At 48.6% G+C, this 22,939-nt stretch overlaps 1 protein-coding gene across 1 annotated transcript; it reads right to left on the reverse strand.

Annotated features, from left to right (window-relative positions):
• Positions 1-7,974: 7,974 nt before the first annotated feature.
• Positions 7,975-21,649, reverse strand: LOC131911096 (chymotrypsinogen B-like). The gene is made up of 7 exons (XM_059263058.1): positions 21,520-21,649; positions 10,154-10,257; positions 9,987-10,066; positions 9,804-9,882; positions 9,393-9,573; positions 8,550-8,683; positions 7,975-8,136 (listed from the first exon to the last, which is right to left on the reverse strand). Exons 1-7 carry the CDS (start codon positions 21,647-21,649, stop codon positions 7,975-7,977), a joined length of 870 nt encoding a protein of 289 aa, XP_059119041.1.
• Positions 21,650-22,939: the final 1,290 nt, after the last annotated feature.

Below are 22,939 nucleotides of genomic sequence, written 5' to 3' on the forward strand. Positions count from 1 at the left end.
GGCAGAGGCAGTGGCTAGTTGGCTGCTGGGATCTGTTGCGCATGAGCACTTCGACATGGGCATGCATGGCAGCAATGGAGATAAAGCAGGTGTCACTGCCCCAGGACATGTTGCCCATGAGAGTTCAGGCTCCATCCTTCTGGTAGACCGAGTGGCCACCAGAGTGGTACTGCAGGAGAAAGAGAGGGGCTTTGGTCTGGCCATCCAGGCAGTCTAGCCTCTGGACATTGCTGTAAAGCCCAGGGCTAGGCCTAACACAGTAGACATTGTGCCCATGCTAACTGGGTAGATTATAAAAGATCCCAGCTCCTTTGTGGTTTATGCCCTGAATATCAGGTCTACCTCCGGGGAAACACCACCTAACAGAAGCTCAGTAGAACTGGTCTGTCCGAGAGGAAGTGGTGCTGGTCATGGAGCCACTGGCGAAGGGGAAGACTTGAGCAGCATCTGGAATCCTCCAGCCTATCCTGTCCCACCGTCTAAGCTGTGCACTGCTCAGCCTAGGCAATGCCATCCTCATCGGCTTCGGTGAAATTCTGTAACATGATGGCTCTGAAAACGGGCCCCTGCCTTGACTCCTGCTAAGGTTATCAATGATGAAATGGGAACCCAGGCTCTTAGATGATAATGGGCAGGTATGTCCAGAGAAAGCTGGGAAGACCTTATACAAAGACCTACTTAGAACTTTTATTACTTTCCCTGCCCAAGACCTGGCCTTAGGCTCTTTGCCTGCATCTCCTACAGAGTGGGAGGGGAGAGGGTTTGGGAAGAGCCCAGGAGGCTGTACTGTGTGGTAGGTAGCACCCCTGGTCCCAGCGCAGACCATCTCATTTGTGATCATGGGGCCCCAGAACTTTTCACAATAAGTGGTAGACGGGCAGGTCAGGGCAGCCTGCTGCAGCCTGGCCGAGGTGTCTGTGTCTGGAGGGTCAAGCAAGTGGTCAGTACTTGTAGCCACATCCACCTCTCATGGACCATGTCAGCTGTTCACTGGTGTCCTCTGTCTTGCCCAAGACTGTAGAGGCACACAGTGTCCAGCAGGGAAGTTGCCTGTGTCATTGAGACACATCTCAGGGAAATGCACAGGAGTGGCGAGCTTCAAGTGGGGTAAATGTCTGTGGAGAGTGAACATGTTGAATGTGGGCTTCTGGGAAACATGCCAATGAGGACCAGATCCCCAACCCTGGGAGAAGTGGGACTCTCAGAAAGAGGAAACACAGTCTGGTCTACAGAGCGAGTTCCAGGAGAGCCAGTACTGTTACACAGGAAAACCCTGTCTCAACAACGCCCTCCCCTCCTGTTAAAGAAAGAGGAGACAAGCTTCTGAGCCTGGAAGGAGGGTCCAAGGCCAGTCTCAGCCCCACTGTGGTCCATTCTTCAAGCAGTAAGGGGCTTCTTCCTAGGCTTGCTCTCCTAGCCCCTGGTGAGCATCAAGCTGTCCAGCAGCCCATGAACCTTTGCGATCTTCAGAACCTGGATGTTTTCAACATTGGAGTCCTGGTCAAACTGCCCAGCCACCAGCATGTCAGATGTCCTAGGCGTTGAGATACATGGAAGAGGAGGAGAAAAAAATTGACCTCCCGTCCTCCCTTCCAAATGGAACTAAAACTAGAGCCCCAAGGCAACCCAGGCCTCACTTGACTCTTCAGTGGGCAGCCGTGACCACCCAATCTTCCCTGATGAGAGAACTTGTTGTGGAATATTATTTTAACTAGGTAAAGATGTGTTACTTTTGTTTCTGCTGTATTTGCTTAATCATGTAAGGCTGTGTTGTATCTGGTTCACCTTGCTTACCTAAAGCACCTGATTGGTCTAATAAAGAGCCGAATGGTCAAAGCTAGTGGGGAGAGGGATAGCCGAGGCTGGCAGGCAGAGAGAATAAATGGGAGGAGGGAGGAATCTAGGCTTGAGAGAAAAGGGATGAGAGAAGGAGGAGAGAACAAAGGAAACACCCGGGGCCAGAAGCCAGGCAGCAGGACACATGAAGCAGTGAAAGTAAGATATACAGAAAGGGCCGGGCGGTGGTGGCGCACGCCTTTAATCCCAGCACTCGGGAGGCAGAGCCAGGCGGATCTCTGTGAGTTCGAGGCCAGCCTGGGCTACCAAGTGAGTTCCAGGAAAAGGCGCAAAGCTACACAGAGAAACCCTGTCTCGAAAAACCAAAAAAAAAAAAAAAAAAAAAAAAAAAGATATACAGAAAGAAAGCAAAGTAAAAAACCCTGAGGCAAAAGGTAGATAAAGAGAAACAGGTTAACTTAAATTAAAAGAGCTAGCCGCAAATGAGCCTAAGCTAGGCCAAGTATCCCAAACTAAAAAGTCTCTGTGTCATGATTTGGGAGCTAGTTGGTGGCCAAAAGGAGCCTGCACAGAAGTGGACACCAGCGCTGTCCTGGGGAGGAAAAGGGGAGTTAACTCTTACCCTGGCGGCAACCCCAGGTAAACAACCTCCCACGTCATGTCCTCATGTACCCAGAATCCCTCTCACCTGCAGGAGGAACACCTACCAGGGCCAAGAGCCTGGGACAGCATCCTCCCCAGTGACCTTCTCCACAGCCTGGGAGATGGGGAGAACCCAGAGCTGACTCTGAGGACCTCTTTAAGTCTTGCCTCTTCTTGTCCCTGCCTCTTCTCACCCCTGACCTATCCCAATGTCTGGGGACCAGGAAAGCTGATCCCCTTTGTCTTCGGTTCTCCCAGTATTGAGAGCCCAAGAAAGGCTGATCCCCTCTGAGTTTCAAGAATGCCACTTCTCCAACGTGGATGCTGAAGGATGACTCTGGATCACATGCCCCCTCCCAGGCCCAGAACCACCTCAGAACCTGGCAGCTGGGGGACCCACTACTTCCCTGTGCCCAACTAGTCTGAGGTTGGCGGGAGGCAGGGAGAAGACTCATGTTCCTAGGGCTAACCCCAGACATTGCGTCCTGTGGGACAGGAAAGACAAGTTTGGAGGGACAAAGGTCCTCTTAACACCTGAAGATATATACATGTGTGTGTGTGTGTGTGTGTGTGTGTGTGTGTGCGCGCGCGTGCGCGCACTGGTGACTTAGCACCTTTGGAACCTTCATATTTGACCCTTTAAATGTCTTTTCTTTGGCCAGGAAGGGTGGCTCAGTAGTTAAGAGCACTGGTTGCTCTTCCAGAGCTACTGAGTTCAATTTCCAGCAGCTGTATGGTTATTCAAAATCATCTATAACGGAATCTGATGCCCTCTTCTGTCATGCAGACCTGCAGGAAGACAGAGCACTCATATACATAAATAAATCTTTTAAAATGTCTATGCAGAGTCCTGGCCCCCGTTTTGGGTAACTGTTGCCTTGCTTGCTGACCTTGACCTTGATATCCTCCCTATGTAATTCCCTCCCGGATTTCAACCTCCTGAACGCTTAAGGGAAGTTCCTTGTCTGTGTATTCTGCATAATGGGCGTTAACAGCTAGATGCAAGATTGTAAAACATCAGTAGCGAACTTCTGCCCTCCAGAGTTCTCCCATTGTGCTGTAAGCCTGTATTTAAGACCTCCTCCCAGCCAGGCGGTGGTGGCACACGCCTTTAATCCCAGCACTGGGGAGGCAGAGGCAGGTGGATCTCTGTGAGTTTGAGGCCAGCCTGGGCTACAGATTGAGTTCCAGGAAAGGCACAAAGCTACACAGAGAAACCCTGTCTTGAAAAAAATCAAAATAAATAAATAAAAATAATAAAATAAAATTAAAGAAAAACTAAAAAAAAAATAAATTTTTAAAAAAGGATAAAAAAAATTCTCTGCACTGGGCAGTGGTGAGGCATACCTTTAATCCCAGAACTCAGGAGGCATAGGTGGCAGACCTCTGTGAGTTCAAGGCCAGCCTGGTCTACAAAGTGAGTTCTAGGACAGCCAGAGCTGTTACATAGAGAAACCCTGTCTCAAAAAGAGAAAAAAGTCTATGCCGTGAGCAATTCCTGTACATCAAGAACAGAGCAAGAACTTTGGTCTGTCCTGCATCCTCACACACCGGTCCTATGAAGCTGGCAATGATGTATATTTCTACTCTTGTTTAATGCATTATGTTCATGCAGCTCATTTGAAATTGTAAAGAATAATTAAGAAATACAGATTAATAATTAGTCTTCTATGATAATCACAGTTATAGTCATGTTAGTTAAGTTTTCTACATATACACAGATATAATTCAATTAGGTAATCTTCAAATACTTCAAAGACCTACAGAATATGGCATTTAAAATGTTTTAAAAACTTAGACTTTCTGGACAGTGAGACACGTCTGCTCCTGGCAGCACCGATTTACTTCAGTGAGAAAGATGGGCATTGAAGACACTCTAGATGGAGTTTATCTTCTTGGCAAAAATAGCCATTTGGGCAAGAAACTGTACTTGCCTGGACTGCTTGACAAAATGTTGTATTGACTGGACGGACATTCAGGACCCATAGGAAGGTGACCACTGAACTTTGCAAGCTGAGATGGTTCTTCAGGTTACCGTTTCACAGAAGATACTGCCAAACATTCTACAGAACACAGAGGGGGAAAAATGACTGAGAGACTAGGCCTATGGGCTGAAGATGGATACCCCAACATTAGAGAGGAACTTTGGGTGACTGTCCAGGCAGCCAGCTGCCTCTGTCATTCTAAATTTTTGGAAGTTGCTTACAATGCTCTTCCTGTTTACTTAGGTAATATTGTATCCTTCTGAGGTCTTTGTTAGTTGAAGACTAGATAGTTGTAATTTTCCTTGGTTATGATAAAATATAAATTAGATATAAAACTTTAGACTCACAAATATAGGATCGATAGAATATTTTCTTTAATTTTGCCAAATTCAAATAGACTAAATATTGTAACTGTAATTCTTGCTTGTCTGTTATATGTAATTTTACCATATTAAAGTTAAAACCTTCCTTTTTGATTAGAAAGAAAAGGGGAAGTGCTATGAGATGTCTTTCTGTATGCTGTGAATATGTGTTTCTCTGATTGGTTCATAAATAAAGCTGTTTGGGGGCTAGAGAGATGGCTCAGTGGTTAAGAGCACTGGCTGCTCTTCCAGAGGACCTGAGATCAATTCCCAGCATCCACATGGTGGCTCACAACCATCTGTAATAGAATCTGATGCCTTCTTCTGGCGTGCAGGCATATATGCAAAGCACTCATACATAAAAATTATAAATAATAGGGGCTGGAGAGATGGCTCAGAGGTTAAGAGCACCGACTGCTCTTCCAGAGGTCCTGAGTTCAATTCCCAGCAACCACATGGTGGCTCACAACCATCTATAATGAGATCTGGCACCCTCTTCTGTATACATAATAAATAAATAAAGGGGTTGGGGATTTAGCTCAGTGGTAGAATGCTTGCCTAGCAAGCACAAGGCCCTGGGTTCAGTCCTCAGCTCAGAAAATAAATAAATAAATATCTTTTTAAAAATATAAATAAATAAATTAAATTAAAAAATAAATAAAGCTGTTGGGCCTATGGCAAGTCAGCTTAGAGCAGGCAGAAAATCAGGGGAGAGACAGGAAGAAGAAAGGCAGAGGCAGAGGATATGCCATCCCGCCATCCAGGGAGCAGCATGTCATGGCACAGAGGTGAAGCCACAGAACACGGGGCAACATATAAATTAATAGAAATGGGCTGAGTTTAGTTATGAGAGCTAGCTAGCAAGAAGCTTGAGCCATAGGCCATGGCCATACAGTTCATAATTACTATAAGCCTCTGTATGTTTATCATTCTGAGTGGCTGGAAGACCCAGCGGGACACAGGAAAACTTCCAGCTATGGGGGATCAGCTTTCCTGGTCCCCAGATACTGGGATAGGTCATGGGTGAGAAGAGGCAGGGACAAGAAGAGGCAAGACTTAAAAGGTCCTCAGAGTCAACTTTGCAACAAAAAAACAAAACACAAAACAAAACAAAACAAAAAACCCAAAAAAACAGCCTGGCCGTGGTCTCGAACACCTTTAATCCAAGCACTTGGGAGGCAGAGTCAGGCAGATCTCAGTGAGTTCGAGGCCAGCCTGGTCTACAGAGCAAGATCCAGGACAGGCACCAAAACAACACAGAAACCCTGTCTCAAAAAAAAAAATAAAAACAAAACAAACAAACAAACAAAAAACAAAAACAACCTTAGAAAGAACAATACTCAACTTCATATGGAAAAACAAAAACAAAAACAAACACACAAAAGTCAGAGTCAGCTCTGGGTTCTCCCCATCTCCCAGGCTGTGGAGAAGGTCACTGGGGAGGATGCTGTCTCAGGCTCTTGACCCTGGTAGGTGTTCCTCCTGCAGGTGAGAGGGATTCTGGGTACATGAGGACACGACCTGGGAGGTTGTTCACCTAGGGTTGCTGCCAGGGTAAGAGTTGACTGTCCATTGAAAAGTCAAGTGAGGCCTGGGTTGCCTTGGGGCTCTAGTTTTAGTTCCATTTGGAAGGGAGGACGGGAGGTCAATTTTTTCTACTCCTCTTTCATGTATCTCAATGCCTAGGACATCTGACATGCTGGTGGCTGGGCAGTTTGACCAGGACTCCGATATTGAAAACATCCAGGATATGAAGATCCAGGAAACCCAAATGTCTGTAACTTCGGTCCCAGGGTATCTGACACTCTTCTGGACTCTGCAGACGTGCATGTACATAATGTGGAGACAGACATACAAGCGAAAGAACCATACACATAAAACAAAATAGAAATGTTAAGTATATATAATTAATATAGATTTTATACACACACACACACACACACACACACACACACATATAAAGTGGGCAGAGAGATGGCCCATTGACTCACTTCTTGCCCAGTCTGATGACCTGAGTTCCATTCCCAGGTCCCACATGGTGGAAGGAGAGAACCAACCCAAGCAAACAGTCACCTGATTTCCACATGCCCACGAATGCACACACATGCACACATTAAATGAACGTGGTAACTTCTATAATTGGCAAAGAAAAAATGCCTAAAAATTGGTAAAGGAATAACTATTTACCCAGTGTGTTCTGTGTGAACGGTACCACGAGGGCCTTAAGTGACAGATACGGGAGCATCTCTAGTGAAGAAGAAATGAGAATGAAATGGTAAGGTGGAGATACCAGTTTGTAATTCTCCAGTAAAGGCATAGCATTGTTAATGAGGGCCGGCACCCTCACAAGAGGAGACACAGCACTCCTGACCCAGGGAGGGGCTACTCCATCTGTAACCTGACAAAGAGGCCGAAGCCAGGGGGATCCAACCTCTAAACACCCAAAGGCAGGAAATAGTGTGTGGACCAGGAGAGGTGACAGTATGTGAGTCAGGAGTGGTGGCACACGCCTTTAATCCCAGCACTCAGGAGGCAGACACAGGTGGATCTCTGAGTTCGAGGCCAGCCTGGTCCACAGAGTCAGTTCCGGACAGGCAAGGCTAAAGGAAGGAAGGAAGGAAGAGAGGGAGGGAGGGAGGGAGGGAAGGAGGGAGGGAGGGAGGGAGGGAGGGAGAAAGGGAGGAAGGAATCTGACAGGATGGCAGTTAACATCCAGGGCCAGGATCGAGTCTGGGGCAGATGCAGGGATGGGGTCTGAACAGGAAGGGTGCTGTAAGGATGTGTATTCTTGGGCAGTGGGGAGCAGGGGCCTAAAGGCAGAGAAGAGTCTCCAGCATGAGGTTCACTGTGAGTCTGTCAGGGCTCTAAAGGTGACTGATCCTCCAGGACTGTGGATGATAGAGTCTGGCCAAGGACTACTGCCTTCCAGAGAACACTGGGGGTCTAGCTGGTTCTAGTAAAATTAGCCTGAGTTCTGACCTCGGAGGGAGTTCTAAGAATGGAGGAGATAGGAAGAAGGAGGGGCCATCAGGGTGTATGTAACCCAGGAAGGGACCAGTGATATGTCTTCTCGGTGGGTGACAGGGGACAGTCTCATGTCCCTGGACCACAAAGACACACAGAGAGTCAGTGTTCTAATTAGATGATTTTATTGCAGATGTTTGGAGGGAAAGGCAAGAACCACGGATTCAGTTGGCTTCCAAGATCTGCTGAACCCAGGGCATGAGGGCTGTGACTCGGGCATACACAGCAGGAGTGGAGGTGGAGCAGACGCCACTGCCCCAGGACACAATGCCTGCCAGGGTCCAGGCTCCATCCTTCTGGCAGACCAGAGGGCCACCAGAGTCACCCTGCAGAGAAAGACAAAGGACTTGTCTTCAACCCTGACAAGGATACCTGGACCTGGTGGGGTGCAAGGGAGAGTGTAGGCAAGTCCTTGGGGTTCAGCGACAGCCCCAGCTGTGCTCAGGTCCTCCTGGAAGGACCTACACATCTAGCCTCCCTCTGGGAATAGGAGACACATACAGCTCACAGAGCTGGTGGCAAGAGTGGGTACCCTGTGGGCGGTACAGCACCAAATGGGCAGAGGTGCCACCCAGGGGTGACTGTTGGCATCAGCCCATCCTTTTCTGGGCACTGGGAAGGAATGAGGTTCAGCAGAGAAGGGCAGGGGGCAGTGGGAACCAGGGCACTGTGGGCCTGTGCTCTCCACTAGCCTGAGCAGGGCTAGGCCGGTCTGGAGAGGGTGGGGTGGAGGCTGTACCATGCAGGAGGAGACACCACTGGCGCCTGCGCAGATCATCACATCGGTGACCTTGGATCCCCAGAACCCCTTGCATTCAGCGGTGGACACAATGGGCAGGGCTGCCTGCTGCAGCTTCTCAGGGGTCTTGAGGGCTACAGGGACAGAGGGGGTGGAGTCAGGGCCCCTGAGTCCACCAGCACACTGGAGAGCACCACTGGGCCTTCCAAGCGTCTGTGGGGCAGCTGCCGTCAGGTTCTCCACCACAGGCAGGGCTGGGCCTCAAGCACGGATGTCATTTGTTCTTGCCCTGCCCAGGCCCAGCCCTACCATGTGGCCACGGGAAGTGGGTATGTAAGATTTCAAGACAGCATGGCCCCCACCCTGCTGGAGTCTCAGAGACCCATGATGGGACTCACAGTCAGTCTAGGGCCAAAGAGGACTGTACCTCCTGCTGGGCTGAGGGCGTCCTTCCCACATCTTATCAGCAATCCTTTGTTTGTGCTGGGTGAGTTTGAAATCTTAAGCCTTAACTGACACATACTAATTGTTAACTTTATAGATTGCTAGTTAATTTTTCTTTTCCAGACAGTGTCTCATTATGTAGCTCTGGCTGCCTGGAACTCACAGGATCTGCCTGCCTCTGCCTCCCAAATGCTGGGATCAAAGTGTGCTGCCGTGTCCAGCTTTAATTCACAAATTTCAAATTAAGAAATGGAAAATGTATTAATATTGAAATTGAGACAAAGGAAGGAAGGAAGGAAGGAAGACAGACACCATGGAGGTCACACCTGGAGGAGCCTGCTGCCCAGGCAGCCTGACTCTGGGGACAGCCTCTGCTGGACAAGGCCACAGCACACTCACCATTGTACTTCGTCTTGCCCCAGCCAGTGGTGGCACACACTGTCCCCGCGGGGAAGTCATCGTCAGCACTGGGCAGACACACGGCAGACACAGTGTCAGAGAACTGGGCAGGAGTGGCCAGCTTCAGCAGGGTGATGTCATTGCGCACAGTGAACATGTTGAACTTGGGGTTCTTGAAAACCTGTGGGGACCAGAAGCTTAGCTGAGACCTAGGAAGAGCTGGGCTCTGCTGAGTTCCAGGGGACAAGCTCTATTCCTGTTGGCCCCATCAGAACAGAACAGAAAGAATTCTAAGGCCAGCCCCAGCCCTGCTGGGCTCCTGTCCTTCAAGCAGCCAGGGGCTTTCCCTCCTGGCCTTGCCCACCCCCGGCTTGTGGGCTGAGCCCTTCAGCCAGGCAGCAGCCTATGCACCTTGGCGATCTTCAGAACCTGGACGTTCTCCTCATCGGAGCCCTGGTCAAACTCGCCGGCCACCACCACATCAGATGTCCTAGGCATCGAGACACATGGGGGTGAAGATGAAGAATGGGTCTGGTCCCCTCCCCAACCCCAAATAAAGCTGGAAGCAGAACCCCAAGATAGTCTGGGACTCACGAGACCCCGCAGTGGGCAGCAGTGACCACCCAGTCTTCGCTGATGAGGGACCCTCCGCAGAAGTGAAAGCCAGTTTTGTCCTGGGGAAGAGGAAGAGGAAGGTCAGTGCCTCCCACGTGGGCATCACCCCAGAAGGTGCCTTCATGTGCCCAGAATCCCCCTCTCACCTGCAGGGACACCTGCCAGGGCCAGGAGCCAGGGACAGCATCCTCTCCATTGACGATCCTGGACAGACCCGTCAGCACAGGCTGGATGGCAGGGACCCCACAGCCTTGGGGGATAGGGAGAGTCATGATGTAGAACTCCTCAGCCAACTCAGATCCACTGAGACCATGCCATCTCCCCTGGAAACATCTGGCTCCCCTCTAACCTCTTGGCTCAGGGGGCCCCACACATACAGCCTCCTGACCCAGTTATCCTCCCAGGAATGAAAAGAGGCACAGCTGCCCTCTCCAGGCATATCACAAGAAAGGACCAGAAAACAGGCTGGACCAGTAGACTGTCTGCTTAACCTCCACGCTGGCCATTCTGGGGAACCTGCCTATTTTAGGAACTATTCATCATGTGAAACTTGGTTCTTTAACTTTGGTTTTGGTTTGTTTGTTTGTTTGTTTGTTTTTTGAGACAAGGTTTCTCTTTGTACTCCTGGCTCTTCTGGAAGTTCCTCTGTAGACCAGGCTGGGTTTGAACTCAGAGCTCACCAGCCTCCTCCTCCCCAGTAGTGGGAATAAAGAGGCATGCCACCATGCCCACCTCACTTCCTCAATTTTTAAAGAAACTTAGACTTTGTACAGGTGTCTTGGTGCACTCTTCTGATATCAACAGTCAGGAGACAGGCAGGGAGATCTGAGTTCAAGGCCAGCCAGGGATACATGTAAGCCCCTGTCACAACTTGAGAGAGAGACAGAGACAGAGAGAGACAGAGAGAGACAGAGAGAGAGACACAGAGAGAGAGAGAGAGAGAGAGAGAGAGAGAGAGAGAGAGAGAGAGAGAGAGAGAGAGAAAGGGGACTTGATTCTTGACCAGCACAGAACACGTCACAGAAGAGGGAGACAGGCAGAGGGAGCGTCAGGCATCTTGGGCGTGCCAGGACCCACTTGCTACAGTGGCTAGCACATCTTCACAAGGGCTTCACAGTTTGTCTGTACATTAGAGCAGTGTGACCCTGTGACCAGCTTCACCACTTCTGCAGTCCTCTGACTCCTCAAGGGCCAGCGTCTCTCTGTCTTGTGCACAGAGACAAGGAAATGGACAAGGCCCTTCGATGATGACTGATCGACCCCCCAAAGTCACAATAATCCATTTTTATATTAGCCCAAACAATGAGAACTAAGAGTCATGTGTTCTCACAGCAGAGTATATTTGAGTGAGTGAGTTGGGTCTCCATGGCAACCCGGGTTGATCTACCACATTCTGAGTGGAAAAAGAGCATGTTGTAAAACTGACAGAGTCAGATACTGTTTATGTAATTTGAAGGATATTTGCTTATGAATGTATAAATATGTAGTGTGTTTGTATAAGCCTGAAGAAAATTGACTCAGTAGAGTGTGGGAGGCAGCAAAGGGAAGCTTGGCTGAATCTGGGTTATCATTTACAAAGAAGTATTTGGTCTGGTGGTGGTGTCATACACCTTTAATCCCAGCACTGGGGAGGCAGAGGCAGGGGGATCTCTGTGAGTTGGAGGCCAGCGATGTCTACCGATTTCCAGTACAGCCAGGACTACTGAGGCTGAGGAGAAGGCTCAGTGGATAAGAGCATTCACCTTTAATGATGACCTCAGTTCAGATCCCTGACACCCACATAAAGAAACAAAGTAGGCTGGTGTAGTAGCAAATGCCTATAGTCACAGCTGCTCTGAAGGCTGAGGCAGGAGAACTGCTTGAGCCCAGGAGTTGGCAGACTGAACAACAGGGTGCGATGGTACTTCAGAACAAAATAAGCAACAGCAATTAAAAAACAAAAACAAAACAAAAGGGAGGGATAGAGAGTCTTCTGAAATTGAGTGTAATGGTGCATGCCTGTAATCCAGCACTTGGGAGTTGGAGGCAGGAAGGACTACATTAGACCCTGTCTCCGCAGGAAGCATCATTTCCCAAGTGCTAGGACCACAGGACACACCACCACCTCTGGCTAATCTCTCTCCTTTTCTTTTCACTAGTTATTTTCTTTGTTTTTGCAAAATGTTAAGTGGATGTGGTGGCTGGTACTGTCTTTAACCCAAGTACTTGGGATGCTGAATCAAAAGGATCGCTCAAAGTTTGAACCAGCCTGGACTGCATAGTAAATTCTAGGCTAACCTGGGCTACAGAGTGAGACCCTGTCTCAAACAAAAAAAGCAAACAAGAGAAAGAAAACAAAATGCTCAGCATTTGCCAGCATGGTAACTAAACCCCCAGAGGGGCAGCTGACACCTGCTGGGCCACAGCACCCCCACCTCAGCCACATCTGGATCTACAGCCCACTGCTGGGCCCTGACTTGTCTTTCTGCTCCTGAAGCAGGGTATGAGGTCCCCGAAAGTCCTCACTGAGGTTTCAGTGTCCTGGTCGTGGTTCAAGCAGGAACGGTGGAGCATCAGCTCTTTCAGTACAAACCCCCCTTATGGCTCCTTCCCTCTGATGGGACCTGAGCCCCAGCACTTACCAAAGGTGGCCCCCACGAGGGCAAAGCAGGACAAGAGCCAAAGGAATGCCATGGTGCTGGTCAGGGAAGTGAGGCTTGCCTAGTCTGAGACTCTTTTATGTCCCCTAGGGTCCTCAAGCTCCACCCAGTCCCTGTGACCCTAGCCAACTTGGAAGGCCCAAGAGCCACCCTCCCTGCTATCCAGAGACCTTGGACAGAAGTGGGGGCCAAGCTTCTTATCACAGTCCAGCTTGGCTCTTAGCCTGCCATGCCCAGCCCATGGGAAAAGGACAGCTGCCCTGACGGAACAATACCCATGAGCCTTGGTGGTGCCCAGCATCCCCAAGGCACTGTGGGTAAGACTCCAGATGGACCGGAAGCGATGCCCTGCAGAACCCTACTCGTGCATTCTTTCTGAGAGTGGGGCTAGGAGACCTGGTGCCCATCCCCATGACACAGGGAGGCCTCCCAGCTCTTAAATGAGGCAGTCCCAGGACAGATTCAAAGAAGCTGGTGATTGAGAGGCCTCAGAGAGGGTGGCTGGCCCATGACCACAAATGTGTGTCACTCATTTGAAACAAAGGGTTCCATGGCCAGTGAGGATTATCCAGGGCTCACCTTGTCCCCAGTGCCATCAAACAGTCTGAGTGTGGAGAGGAGGAGCAGGAATGGTCCTAGGCAACAGGACATTAACCCCAGTGTGTCTGTGATCAGGGGGATTCCTTCCTGTGGTAATTCACAATAGGTAATTCCTCCTGTGGAAATAGTCTTGGGGCTGGGAGCACCTGCCTCACACACATGAAGCCCTGGGTTCAATCCCCACCACGTTATACACTATTGATGTAAACTATAATCTAAGCATCCCAGAGGTGAAGGCAGGAGATTCAGAAGTTCAAGTTTACTCTCAGCTACATAGCAAGTTCTAGGCTAGCCTAGGCTACTTAAGAGCCTGTCTAGAGGAAAATGAAGAGGAAGAAGAAGGAGAGGAGGAAGCAGAAGAAGATGAAGAAGAGGAAGAGAGTCTTTGTCTTTGGATAAAGTTTTAGTTTCTTTTCACGAGGATATATTTACTGCACTACAGTAATGACTAGTACATTAAGAGCACCGGCTGCTCTTGCAGAGGACCAGGTTGGCGTCCTAGCACTCACCTGGTGGCTCACAACTGTCTGAAACCCTAGTTCCAGGTGACCCTGCGCCCTCTTCTGGACTCTTTGAGCACTGCATGCATGTGAGGCATAAGTAGATACAGAGGCAAAACACTAACACATTTTTTAAATGACATTTCTTTACTTAGGGGGCAACACGCATACATGGCATGGTGTATATGAGGAGGTCAAGGAACAGCTTCTAAGAGTCAGTTCTCTATTTCCATCATGTGGGTCCCAGGAATGGAATTCAGATGGTCGCGGTTGGTGGCAAGCGCCTTTACCCATGGAGCCATCTCACTAGCCCAGAGCTTTGTTCCTGTAAAATGAGGCTTTGTTTCTGCACACATTACACAGTAACAAGCTCTTTCCATTGCTGCAGATGGGGAACCGAGACAGGTGAGAAGCCACACGGATGAATGTGTTCTCAACAGTGTGCATGCAGTCCCTCCGTCCTGTGGCCAGGCACTGTTTCAGGCTGAGGCTCCAGAGCACACGGAGAGGCCAGAGGTGGGGGACACACTGAAGCAGTGAGAATCTGAAGCAATGATGATCAGGACAAAGTAAGGACCCTGGGGGTGGGACTGCAGGTGCCGGAGGGTGCTGCACATCCTCACTGTCCACGCAGTGCCAGCCCAGAGGGCAGCTCCAGTGACACATTCCTGCCATCCCAGCACTGCAGAGGCAGGGGCCTGCACATTGTGAGGACAGCCTAGGGGCTGGAGAGCCCTAAGATTTTCTAAAAATAATTCTCATTTCATGTGCATTCATGTTTTTCCTGAATGTATGTCTGCGTGAAGGTCTCAGGTCCCCTTGAAACTGGTGTTACATGCAATTATGCCATGCCATGTACGTGCTGGGAATTGAACCCAGGTCCTCTGGAAGAGCAGCCAGTGCTCTTAACCACTGAGCCATCTCTCCAGCCCTCTAGGTAAGGTTTTTAAACTATTACATAAAGGACTAGGGAGATGACTCAGCCAGTCAGAGCACTTGCTGTTCTCCCAAAGGACCAGAGTTTGGTTCCCAGTACCTGTGTCTGGTGCTCACACCCACCTGTTACCCCAACTCTAGGGGATCTGATGCCTTCTTCTGCCCTCCGAGTACACACATATGTGCACATGCTTAGACACAGACACAGCCACAGACGCACTCACATGCGCGCACACGCAGGCACGCACAGAGAGAGAGAGACAGAGAGAGAGAGACAGAGAGAGAGAGAGAGAGAGGGAGAGAGAAATAAAAATAAAATGAATACATTATTTAAAGGCTAGGCTGGAGTACACAGCAAGTTTATAGCTCTCCTAGGTTGGAGACATGTCTAAAAAACAATGTTGAAAGGAAGGAAAGCAGGCAGGAACTACAGGTGAACTGAGTCTTCATCTAAGGCCCTGGGGCCCTTTGGTCTTCAAGGCCAAATGGCAGGAGCAGAGTTGAGTCTGAGTCAAAAGGACACGTGTCACTAGGCTGCTGAAGCCAAGCCGTTCATCTGAATCTGTTTGGGTTCAGTGTGAGCAGATGTCCCTCCAGGACAGCCTGAGCTCTGGCAGCTAGAGACAGCCAGGCCTCTCAGGGAGTGGCCTGCAGATCCTGAGCCCTGGGCCAGTAGCTCTCCCTAGCTGCCACTAAGGCTTTCCCTATGGTAGCAGCTGTGTAGCCGCCCTGCAGCACTGGGACCTTTAGCCACTGATGTGAGGAATCCATGCTCCAGCTCCAGATCAGGCTGAGTTACTGAATCCTCCCAAGAGCTCCACTCCTCTCCTCAGCCTTTCCAAGCAGGTGGCCAAGCCATTTGGACTTCCCTCGCCTAGGGGAATTTTCCAGAGCAGAGAACAGAAGCAGCTCCAGATCTCTGGCTCTTCCAGCTTCTATGAAAGCCAAACTCATCCCAGACTGGTGGACAAGGGTTGTCTGGCTCCAGACAGGAGAACAAGGGTTTGTGTGGCCCAGTTGGCTCTGAGTTACATCCTAAAGCACCGTCAGGGCGTCTCTCTTCTCTATCTTTTCCCTTCTTTTTTGATTACAGGGTACTGTGGACAGGATTGTAATCTGATAAGATAAAGCTTTGGGTCACAAGAGTTGCAAAAGGGATTTAGGACATGTCTTTTACAATCAATGGGGTTTTCTTTCTTCTCCTGTTCTCTCTGCAGTTATTTCTGAGATTCCCAGGAAATTCCAACTTTGCTGCTGGGAAGGGAGGAGGTGATATAGGCCCTATATGCATGGCCTTCAGTAGGACTCCCTGCTATTTTAACATCCTCATTTGAATCACCCCATGTAAAAGGAAAACTGTCTCTGTAGGCAACTTCTTCAGAGTTTGGTATGCTAGAATTCCTGACTCTCAGCTGGTAAAAGGCTTCAACCAGATGCTGGCTGAGTCTCTCTGGCTTGCCTGAGGAGAAATACGGATTTATTGGGGTGACTTCTCCCAGAGGGGCTGCGGGTGGCTGCCTCTCTCTCCTTAGGAGGCCCTCTCTACCATCCATTCTTTCTGTGTTCTGTAACCACTACTACCCTGTCCCTTCAGTATGAGGTGTGTGCCTACTGTAGGGAGCTCCTGTGTATTTCACCAGCCTTTGTGGCTTTCCTAAGCTCCACCCACCTCTGTGAAAATAGCTTTGATGAAACTCTCCTCCATCTATCCTGCTGTGACTCTCCAAATGTTGCTTTCTTGGGGCTGGAGAGATGGCTCAGCAGTTTAGTGCACTGCTGCTCTTTCAGAGGACCCAGGTTCACTTTCCAGCACCCACATGGCAGCTCACAACTGTAACTTCAGTTCCTGGGATCCCTCTTCTAGCCCCTGCAGGCACCAGGCACACACATGGTGCACGTATATACATGCAAACACTCATCTACATATAATAAAAATAAATTCAAAGTAATGTGTTCAGATCTGACATGGTGGTTCATATCAGTAATTCCAACATGCTAGAGGCTGAGGCAGGAGTATTGCTGTGAGTTTGAGGTCTCCACCAAACAGAAATTCTCCTCCAATTACTTGGAGATTTTTGTTTTTGCTTTTGGAGACCAGGTCTCACCCTGTAGCTCAGATAGGCCTGGAACTCGTGATGTAGCCCAGGGTAGCCTGATAAATACATGAGAAGATGGGCTACAGGAACAATGATAACAAAATGTAAAACAAAACCACAGTGAGGTATCACTTCCTGATTACTGGGATGCCTACAGGGTCTCACTCTGTAGCCCAGGCTGGCCTAGAACTTGTCACATAACCCAAGCTGGCCTTAAATTCCCTGCTAGAATTAGAGGCATGAGCCACTGTGACTAGCCTATAACTTAAGGCACAAAAATGGGCTGGGAGGTAGCTGTGTTGGTAGATTTTCTCAAAAAATAAACAAACAAAACAGAGAGAGGAATAAATGCTGGTGAGAAGGTGAACAGAGCAGCTGCTGGGGTAGAACTCACTAGCTCCCAGAGAGCTAAAGGTAGCATCATTTTATGATCCAGCAATTCCACAAAAAATCCACAAGAGCAAGGACTTGGGCAAATGGTCACACACCAACGTTCACAGCAGCAGTGTTCACACACAAGAGCCAGTACCAGTCACCACCCCACATGTCAGTTCCGCAATGAATGACTGGATACATAAAGTATGGAATATGTACATATTATTCAGTTATAAAAAGGAAGGCAGTATAGCCACCTGCCAGTGTAGGTAAGGTGTGAAAACATAAAGCTAGCTGAAGTTAGACAGACAAATGATGTTGGATAAGTCCCTTACAGCAATATGGTAATGGGGAAATTCCCATAGGAACCTGGTTCGAAGTACCTTACCAGGGACTAGAGAGAAAAGACACTGAAGTTCAATGGGTAGAGGTTCTGTTTGGAGTGAATAAAAAAAGTTTTGGGCTGGAGAGATGGCTCAGCTGTTAAAATACAGGCTCACAACCAAAAATAAAAGAAGTTTTGAAGACTAGTGTGGTGGCACACACCTTTAATCCCAGCACTCAGGAGGTAGAGGCAGGCAGATCTCTGTAAGTTCAAGGCCAGCCTGGTCTACTTATCAAGTTCTAGGCCAGCCAGGGCTACATAATGAACCCTATCTAAACCAACCAACAAAACAAAAATAAACCAAACCCCACCACCACCAAATCTGGGTGTGTAACTTGAGTGGTCACCTTCAGGAACTGGAGAGATGGTTCAGCAGTTAAGAGCTCAGGGCAGCTTGCCCAGGAAGTGGGACAGGAACAGAATCTAAACAATGACACTCAGGCCAAAGAGGCTGGCACTCAGTGCCTGGCCCACACTGTCTTAGTCAGGCTTCTATTGCTGTGAAGAGACACTGTGACCACAGCAACTCTTATAAAGGAAAGCATTTAACTGGGGTTGGCTCACAGTTTCAGAAGGGTGATGTTCCTAGGGCTAACCCCAGACATTGCATCCTGTGGGACAGGAAAGACAAGTTTGGAGGGACAAAGGTCCTCTTAACACCTGAAGATAAGCATGTGTGCACTGGTGACTTAGCACCTTTGGAACCTTCATATTTGACCCTTTAAATGTCTTTTCTTTGGCCAGGAAGGGTGGCTCAGTAGTTAAGAGCACTGGTTGCTCTTCCAGAGCTACTGAGTTCAATTTCCAGCAGCTGTATGGTTGTTCAAAACCATCTATAACGGAATCTGATGCCCTCTTCTGTCATGCAGACCTACAGGAAGACAGAGCACTCATATACATAAATAAATCTTTTAAAATGTCTATGCACTGGGCAGTGGTGGTGCATACCTTTAATCCCAGCCCTTGGGAGGTGTAGGTGGCAGATCTCTGTGAGTTCAAGCCAGCCTGGTCTACAAAGTGAGTTCTAGGACAACCAGAGCTGTTACATAGAGAAACCCTGTCTAAAAAAAAAAAAAAAAAAAAAAAAGTCTATGCTGTGAGCAATTCCTGTACATCAAGAACAGAGCAAGAACTTTGGTCTGTCCTGCATCCTCACACAGGTCCTGTGAAGCTAGTAATGATGTGACCCTCAGGTTGTTGATAGGGAAACTGAGACTCTGAGCTGAGTCAGCCGCCACCCTCGTCACACTCAATGAGTCCAGGTCCTCAGTGTCCTCATGTTCAGCACATACCATATTGAATTGACCCATAGGTGAAAAAAAGGGAAGCTCTGACTGGCTGGGCATGGGGAAGTGGGTAGGACCCCCAGCTGCCAGGTTCTTCGGTGACTCTGGGCCTGAAGGGGAGCATGTGGTCTAGAGTTATCTTCCAATGTCCCCGTTGCAGAGGCAGCATCACACTCCCCAGGGCCTGGCCAACACACGCTTCCGACAGGTGGATGGCTGCAGTGGCCTGGCCCTGGTAGCAGCATCAGCCTGCGCAGACATGTGCTGTCCGTGGGAACCCACAGCTGGCCTGACCGATCAGGCACGAGGGGCTGTGGGGGGCTGTGGGAACCTGGGCAGCTGCCGCAGGGTTGTGAGCAGCAGGGTTGGGGGTGGGGGTGGGAACCAGGACAGTGCTGGCTGGCTTGACTCACAACAACAGCCCTGTGGAAAGGTGCAAGGGAACTATGCAGGGGGGCAGCGCCCCAGCTTGTAATCCTGATACCGTGGGGAGTAAGACGCCCTCAAAGGCCCAAAGAGCTAGTTCCAAATACTCTCAGAAAGGGAGCTGCTTGGGGAAACCGAGGCCCAGTGCACAGGGACCAGATGAAGGGAGGGGAACTTTGAGATTTTTGATATTGGGGATTGAATTCAGGACCTTAGCACTTGAGCATGTTAGGTAATTACTCTACCCCTGAGCTACATACGCCCTAGCCTTTTTGGTTTGTTTACTGAGACAGGGTCTTATGTAGCCCAGGCTGGTCTCCAACTTACTAAATGGTGGAAGATGGCCTTGCACTTCTGATCTCAAGGCCTGGGTTTAACTAGCTCTTCAAAACATTTCTATTTATTTATTTACTTATTATCTTTGAAAAGAATGTGAACTTAGGATCCACCTGTCTATCCTCAGAGTAGCTGGGTCCCAGGCCTGTGGAGTCATTTCTCTTGAGTTGAGTGTTCACAGACAGAAGGCCCAGGTGGTACGGTGAGCAGATGTTTGTGGAAACTATTAGCAGTTTTCCATGCTGGTTATCTAGCAGTTTCCTTTAATAGCAGAACAGAAAGATTCAAGCCTTGCCAATTCTGAGACTCACCTTTATGAAATTTTTCTGCTTCAGCTAGGGGCCAGCTTACCCAGGACTTAACCCTTGTCATAGTGTGTAAATAATCCCAAGAGCAGTTCAGCTACTTGCTTCTTTACCTAATCTCTTCTCTCCAAGGTTGATCTCCAATTGAGTGAGTTAGGGAAATGCCTTCCTCAGTGACAACGTATCTCAGTCCCTGAACTAACCAGAGATCCCACTGTGGAAAACATCCCCTGGGGGGCATGATCACCCCTGACATTCTACATCATGGACTCCTCGTGTTGGAACTGTGTTCCTAACGAATGATTCCCCTTAAACTCAGAGAGCTATGTTAAGGAAGGGAATGGCTCAGTTGCCTTTAGCCTACTGGCTGTGGGTGGGATAGGACCTCTGTTGGTCTTTTCTGTGTCAAACACACAGATTGCAAGCCCAGTGCCACTTTGAGATCTTTGGCAGCACTTAACTCTGCAACTCACACATGATTGAGCCTGTATGATAATGAGTATTCAGAGACGGGTAATTCCTGGGGGGTGCTCACCAACCTAAGACAGAGTGCCTATGTGGCCTGGGCAGACATCTCCATGACAGGTAAGGTGACCTGCTGACGTCCCACGCAACCTAAGTCAGAAGCTCATTTTTTAGTAAAAGGGGGACTTGTAGGTCCCTGGCCTCCGTTTTGGGTAACTGTTGCCTTGTTTGCTGACCTTGACCTTGATATCCTCCCTATGCTAATTCCCTGCCTGGTTCCACCCTCCTGAATGCTTAAGGGAAGTTCCTTGTCTGTGTATCCTGCATAATGGGCGTTAACAGCTTAGATGCAAGATTGTAAAACATCAGTAGTGAACTTCTGCCCTCTGGGGTTCTCCCATTGTGCTGTAAGCCTGTATTTAAGACCTCTTCCGCCTGGCGGTGGTGGCGCACGCCTTTAATCCCAGCACTCGGGAGGCAGAGCCAGGCGGATCTCTGTGAGTTCGAGGCCAGCCTGGTCTACTGAGCGAGATCCAGGAAAGGCGCAAAGCTACACAGAGAAGCCCTGTCTCGTAAAAAAAAAAAAAAAAAAAAAAAAAAAAAAAGACCTCTTACCTCTTCCCTCCTTCAATAAACAGCATTTGGCATTAAAAAAAAAAAGGCCTAGAGAGATGGCTCAGAGGTTATGAGCACAGACTCCTCTTCCAGATGTCCTGAGTTCAATTCCCAGCAACCACATGGTGGCTCACAACCATCTGTAATGAGATTTGGTGCCCTCTTCTGACCTGTTGTCATACATGCTGTGTACAAAATAAACAAACAAATCTTAAAAAAAAAAAAGAAGGATGATCAAATGTAAAAGTCGATGACAGAAATCAGCTTGGTAATTTAAACTATATCTATATCTATATCTATCTAGATAGATAGATAGATAGATAGATAGATAGATAGAGATATATAGTGATTTATACATGGACTGTGGAGAATGAAATCAATAAACTTGTCTTATGTTCTGTAGCCATTTGGTCACTTTCAAATATTTAAAATTAGAGTTTCTTTCTGGAAAAACAGAACAAAAACTCAGAGAGCTGACAGTTTACCAAAACAAATGGTTCTCTCTTGTCCCTGGACACCCCTGGCCCCAGCTAGATGACATTTCTTACACTTCTCAGCAGTGGTCATGGTCACGTGATCCAGGCTGGATAGCCGAGTAAATGATGTCCACTTTTCAGCTTTGACCAGGGAAGTCTCCCAGTGTGGCACACCATGGTCTTTCTTCTTTCCAGCCGACATGCCGATGATGGCCACTGAATTGTGGCCACTGGGGACCCAGCTTCACAACCCGCCCTGGAATGACACAGTGCAGGGTTCTGCTGATGGTGCTCTCAGTGCTGTGGACACCAGACTGTGGCTCTTTCCTCAGGACGCCCATCTCCGTTGCTATTTATTTATTTATTTTTATTTTATGTATATGATGTTTCTCCTGCGTGTCTGTCTGTGTACTACATTACATGCATGCCTGGTGCCTGGTGTAGGATTCTTTGGAGCTTGAGCTACAGACAGTTGTGAGATGCCTTGTGGATGCTGGAAATTGAATCCGAGTCCTTTGCAAGAGCAGCCCGTGCTTTTAACCGTTTGAGACATCTCTCTAGCCCTGTCCACTCAAGATATTTTAAAAAGCATATTTTTTCCCAACTTTTCTTTAGGAAATTTTGAATTCAAGTCTTCAGAAAGCCTGTTAAATTAGGCCTGCCATTGCCCCAGAAACTGTTCATCTAGATTTATTAGTCAACACGTTTTTTTTTTTTTTTGTTTTTTTTTTTTTTTTTTTTTTTTTTTTTGAGACAGGGTTTCTCTGTGTAGCTTTGCGCCTTTTCCTGGAACTCACTTGGTAGCCCAGGCTGGCCTCGAACTCACAGAGATCCGCCTGGCTCTGCCTCCCGAGTGCTGGGATTAAAGGCGTGCGCCACCACCGCCCGGCAGTCAACACGTTTTGATACATGTGGATACTCACACATTGGCAGGGTCTTACCACGTAGCCTTGGCCTCCTGGGATTTATAGACATAAACGACTATGCCTGGCTTCATGGATCGTTTTTATTTCATAGGCTGGGGGTAGGGTTGTGTGTGCTCATGGGACAGTACACATTTGGATGTCAGAGGACAACTTGTTAGAATCAGTTCTCTGTCAGGCTTAGTGGTGGGTACCTCTGTGGGTACCTCTACCTGGTAAGCCATTTTATTGACTTAAAATGTACTTTATGTCTTAAGTCTTAACAGTTTGTTGTTGTTGTTTTTGAGACAGGGTTTCTCTGTGTAGCCCTGGCTGTCCTGGAACTCACTCTGTAGACTAGGCTGGCCTTGCACTCACAGAGATTTGCCTGCCTCTGGCTCCTGAGTGCTGGGATTAAAGGCGTGCACCACCACCACCCGGCTAAGTCTTAACAATTTTTGTTTCATTTTGAGTCATTCTTGGTAATCAAACTAGTGTCTTGTGCATGTCATCCAAGCACACTGACCCTGCTCTGTACCTTCATCCCTCCCTTAACTTGGGGGAGCGGGGTGGTGCTGCAGATCAAACCC

Source organism: Peromyscus eremicus, chromosome 5, assembly GCF_949786415.1.
Source record: "Peromyscus eremicus chromosome 5, PerEre_H2_v1, whole genome shotgun sequence".
Taxonomy (NCBI): domain Eukaryota; kingdom Metazoa; phylum Chordata; class Mammalia; order Rodentia; family Cricetidae; genus Peromyscus; species Peromyscus eremicus.

Bases quoted from the DNA above. Each gene is read 5' to 3' on its own strand.
- LOC131911096 (XM_059263058.1), bottom strand. From the start codon at position 21,649: ATGTCGGCTGGAAAGAAGAAAGACCATGGTGTGCCACACTGGGAGACT. The intron at 10,258-21,519 runs GTAAGAAATGTC...CTATCCCCCAAG, and splicing joins CATGACCACTGCTGAGAAGT to GCTGTGGGGTCCCTGCCATC. The intron at 8,137-8,549 runs GTACAGCCTCCA...CTTTCTCTGCAG, and splicing joins GTGGTGTCTCCTCCTGCATG to GGTGACTCTGGTGGCCCTCT.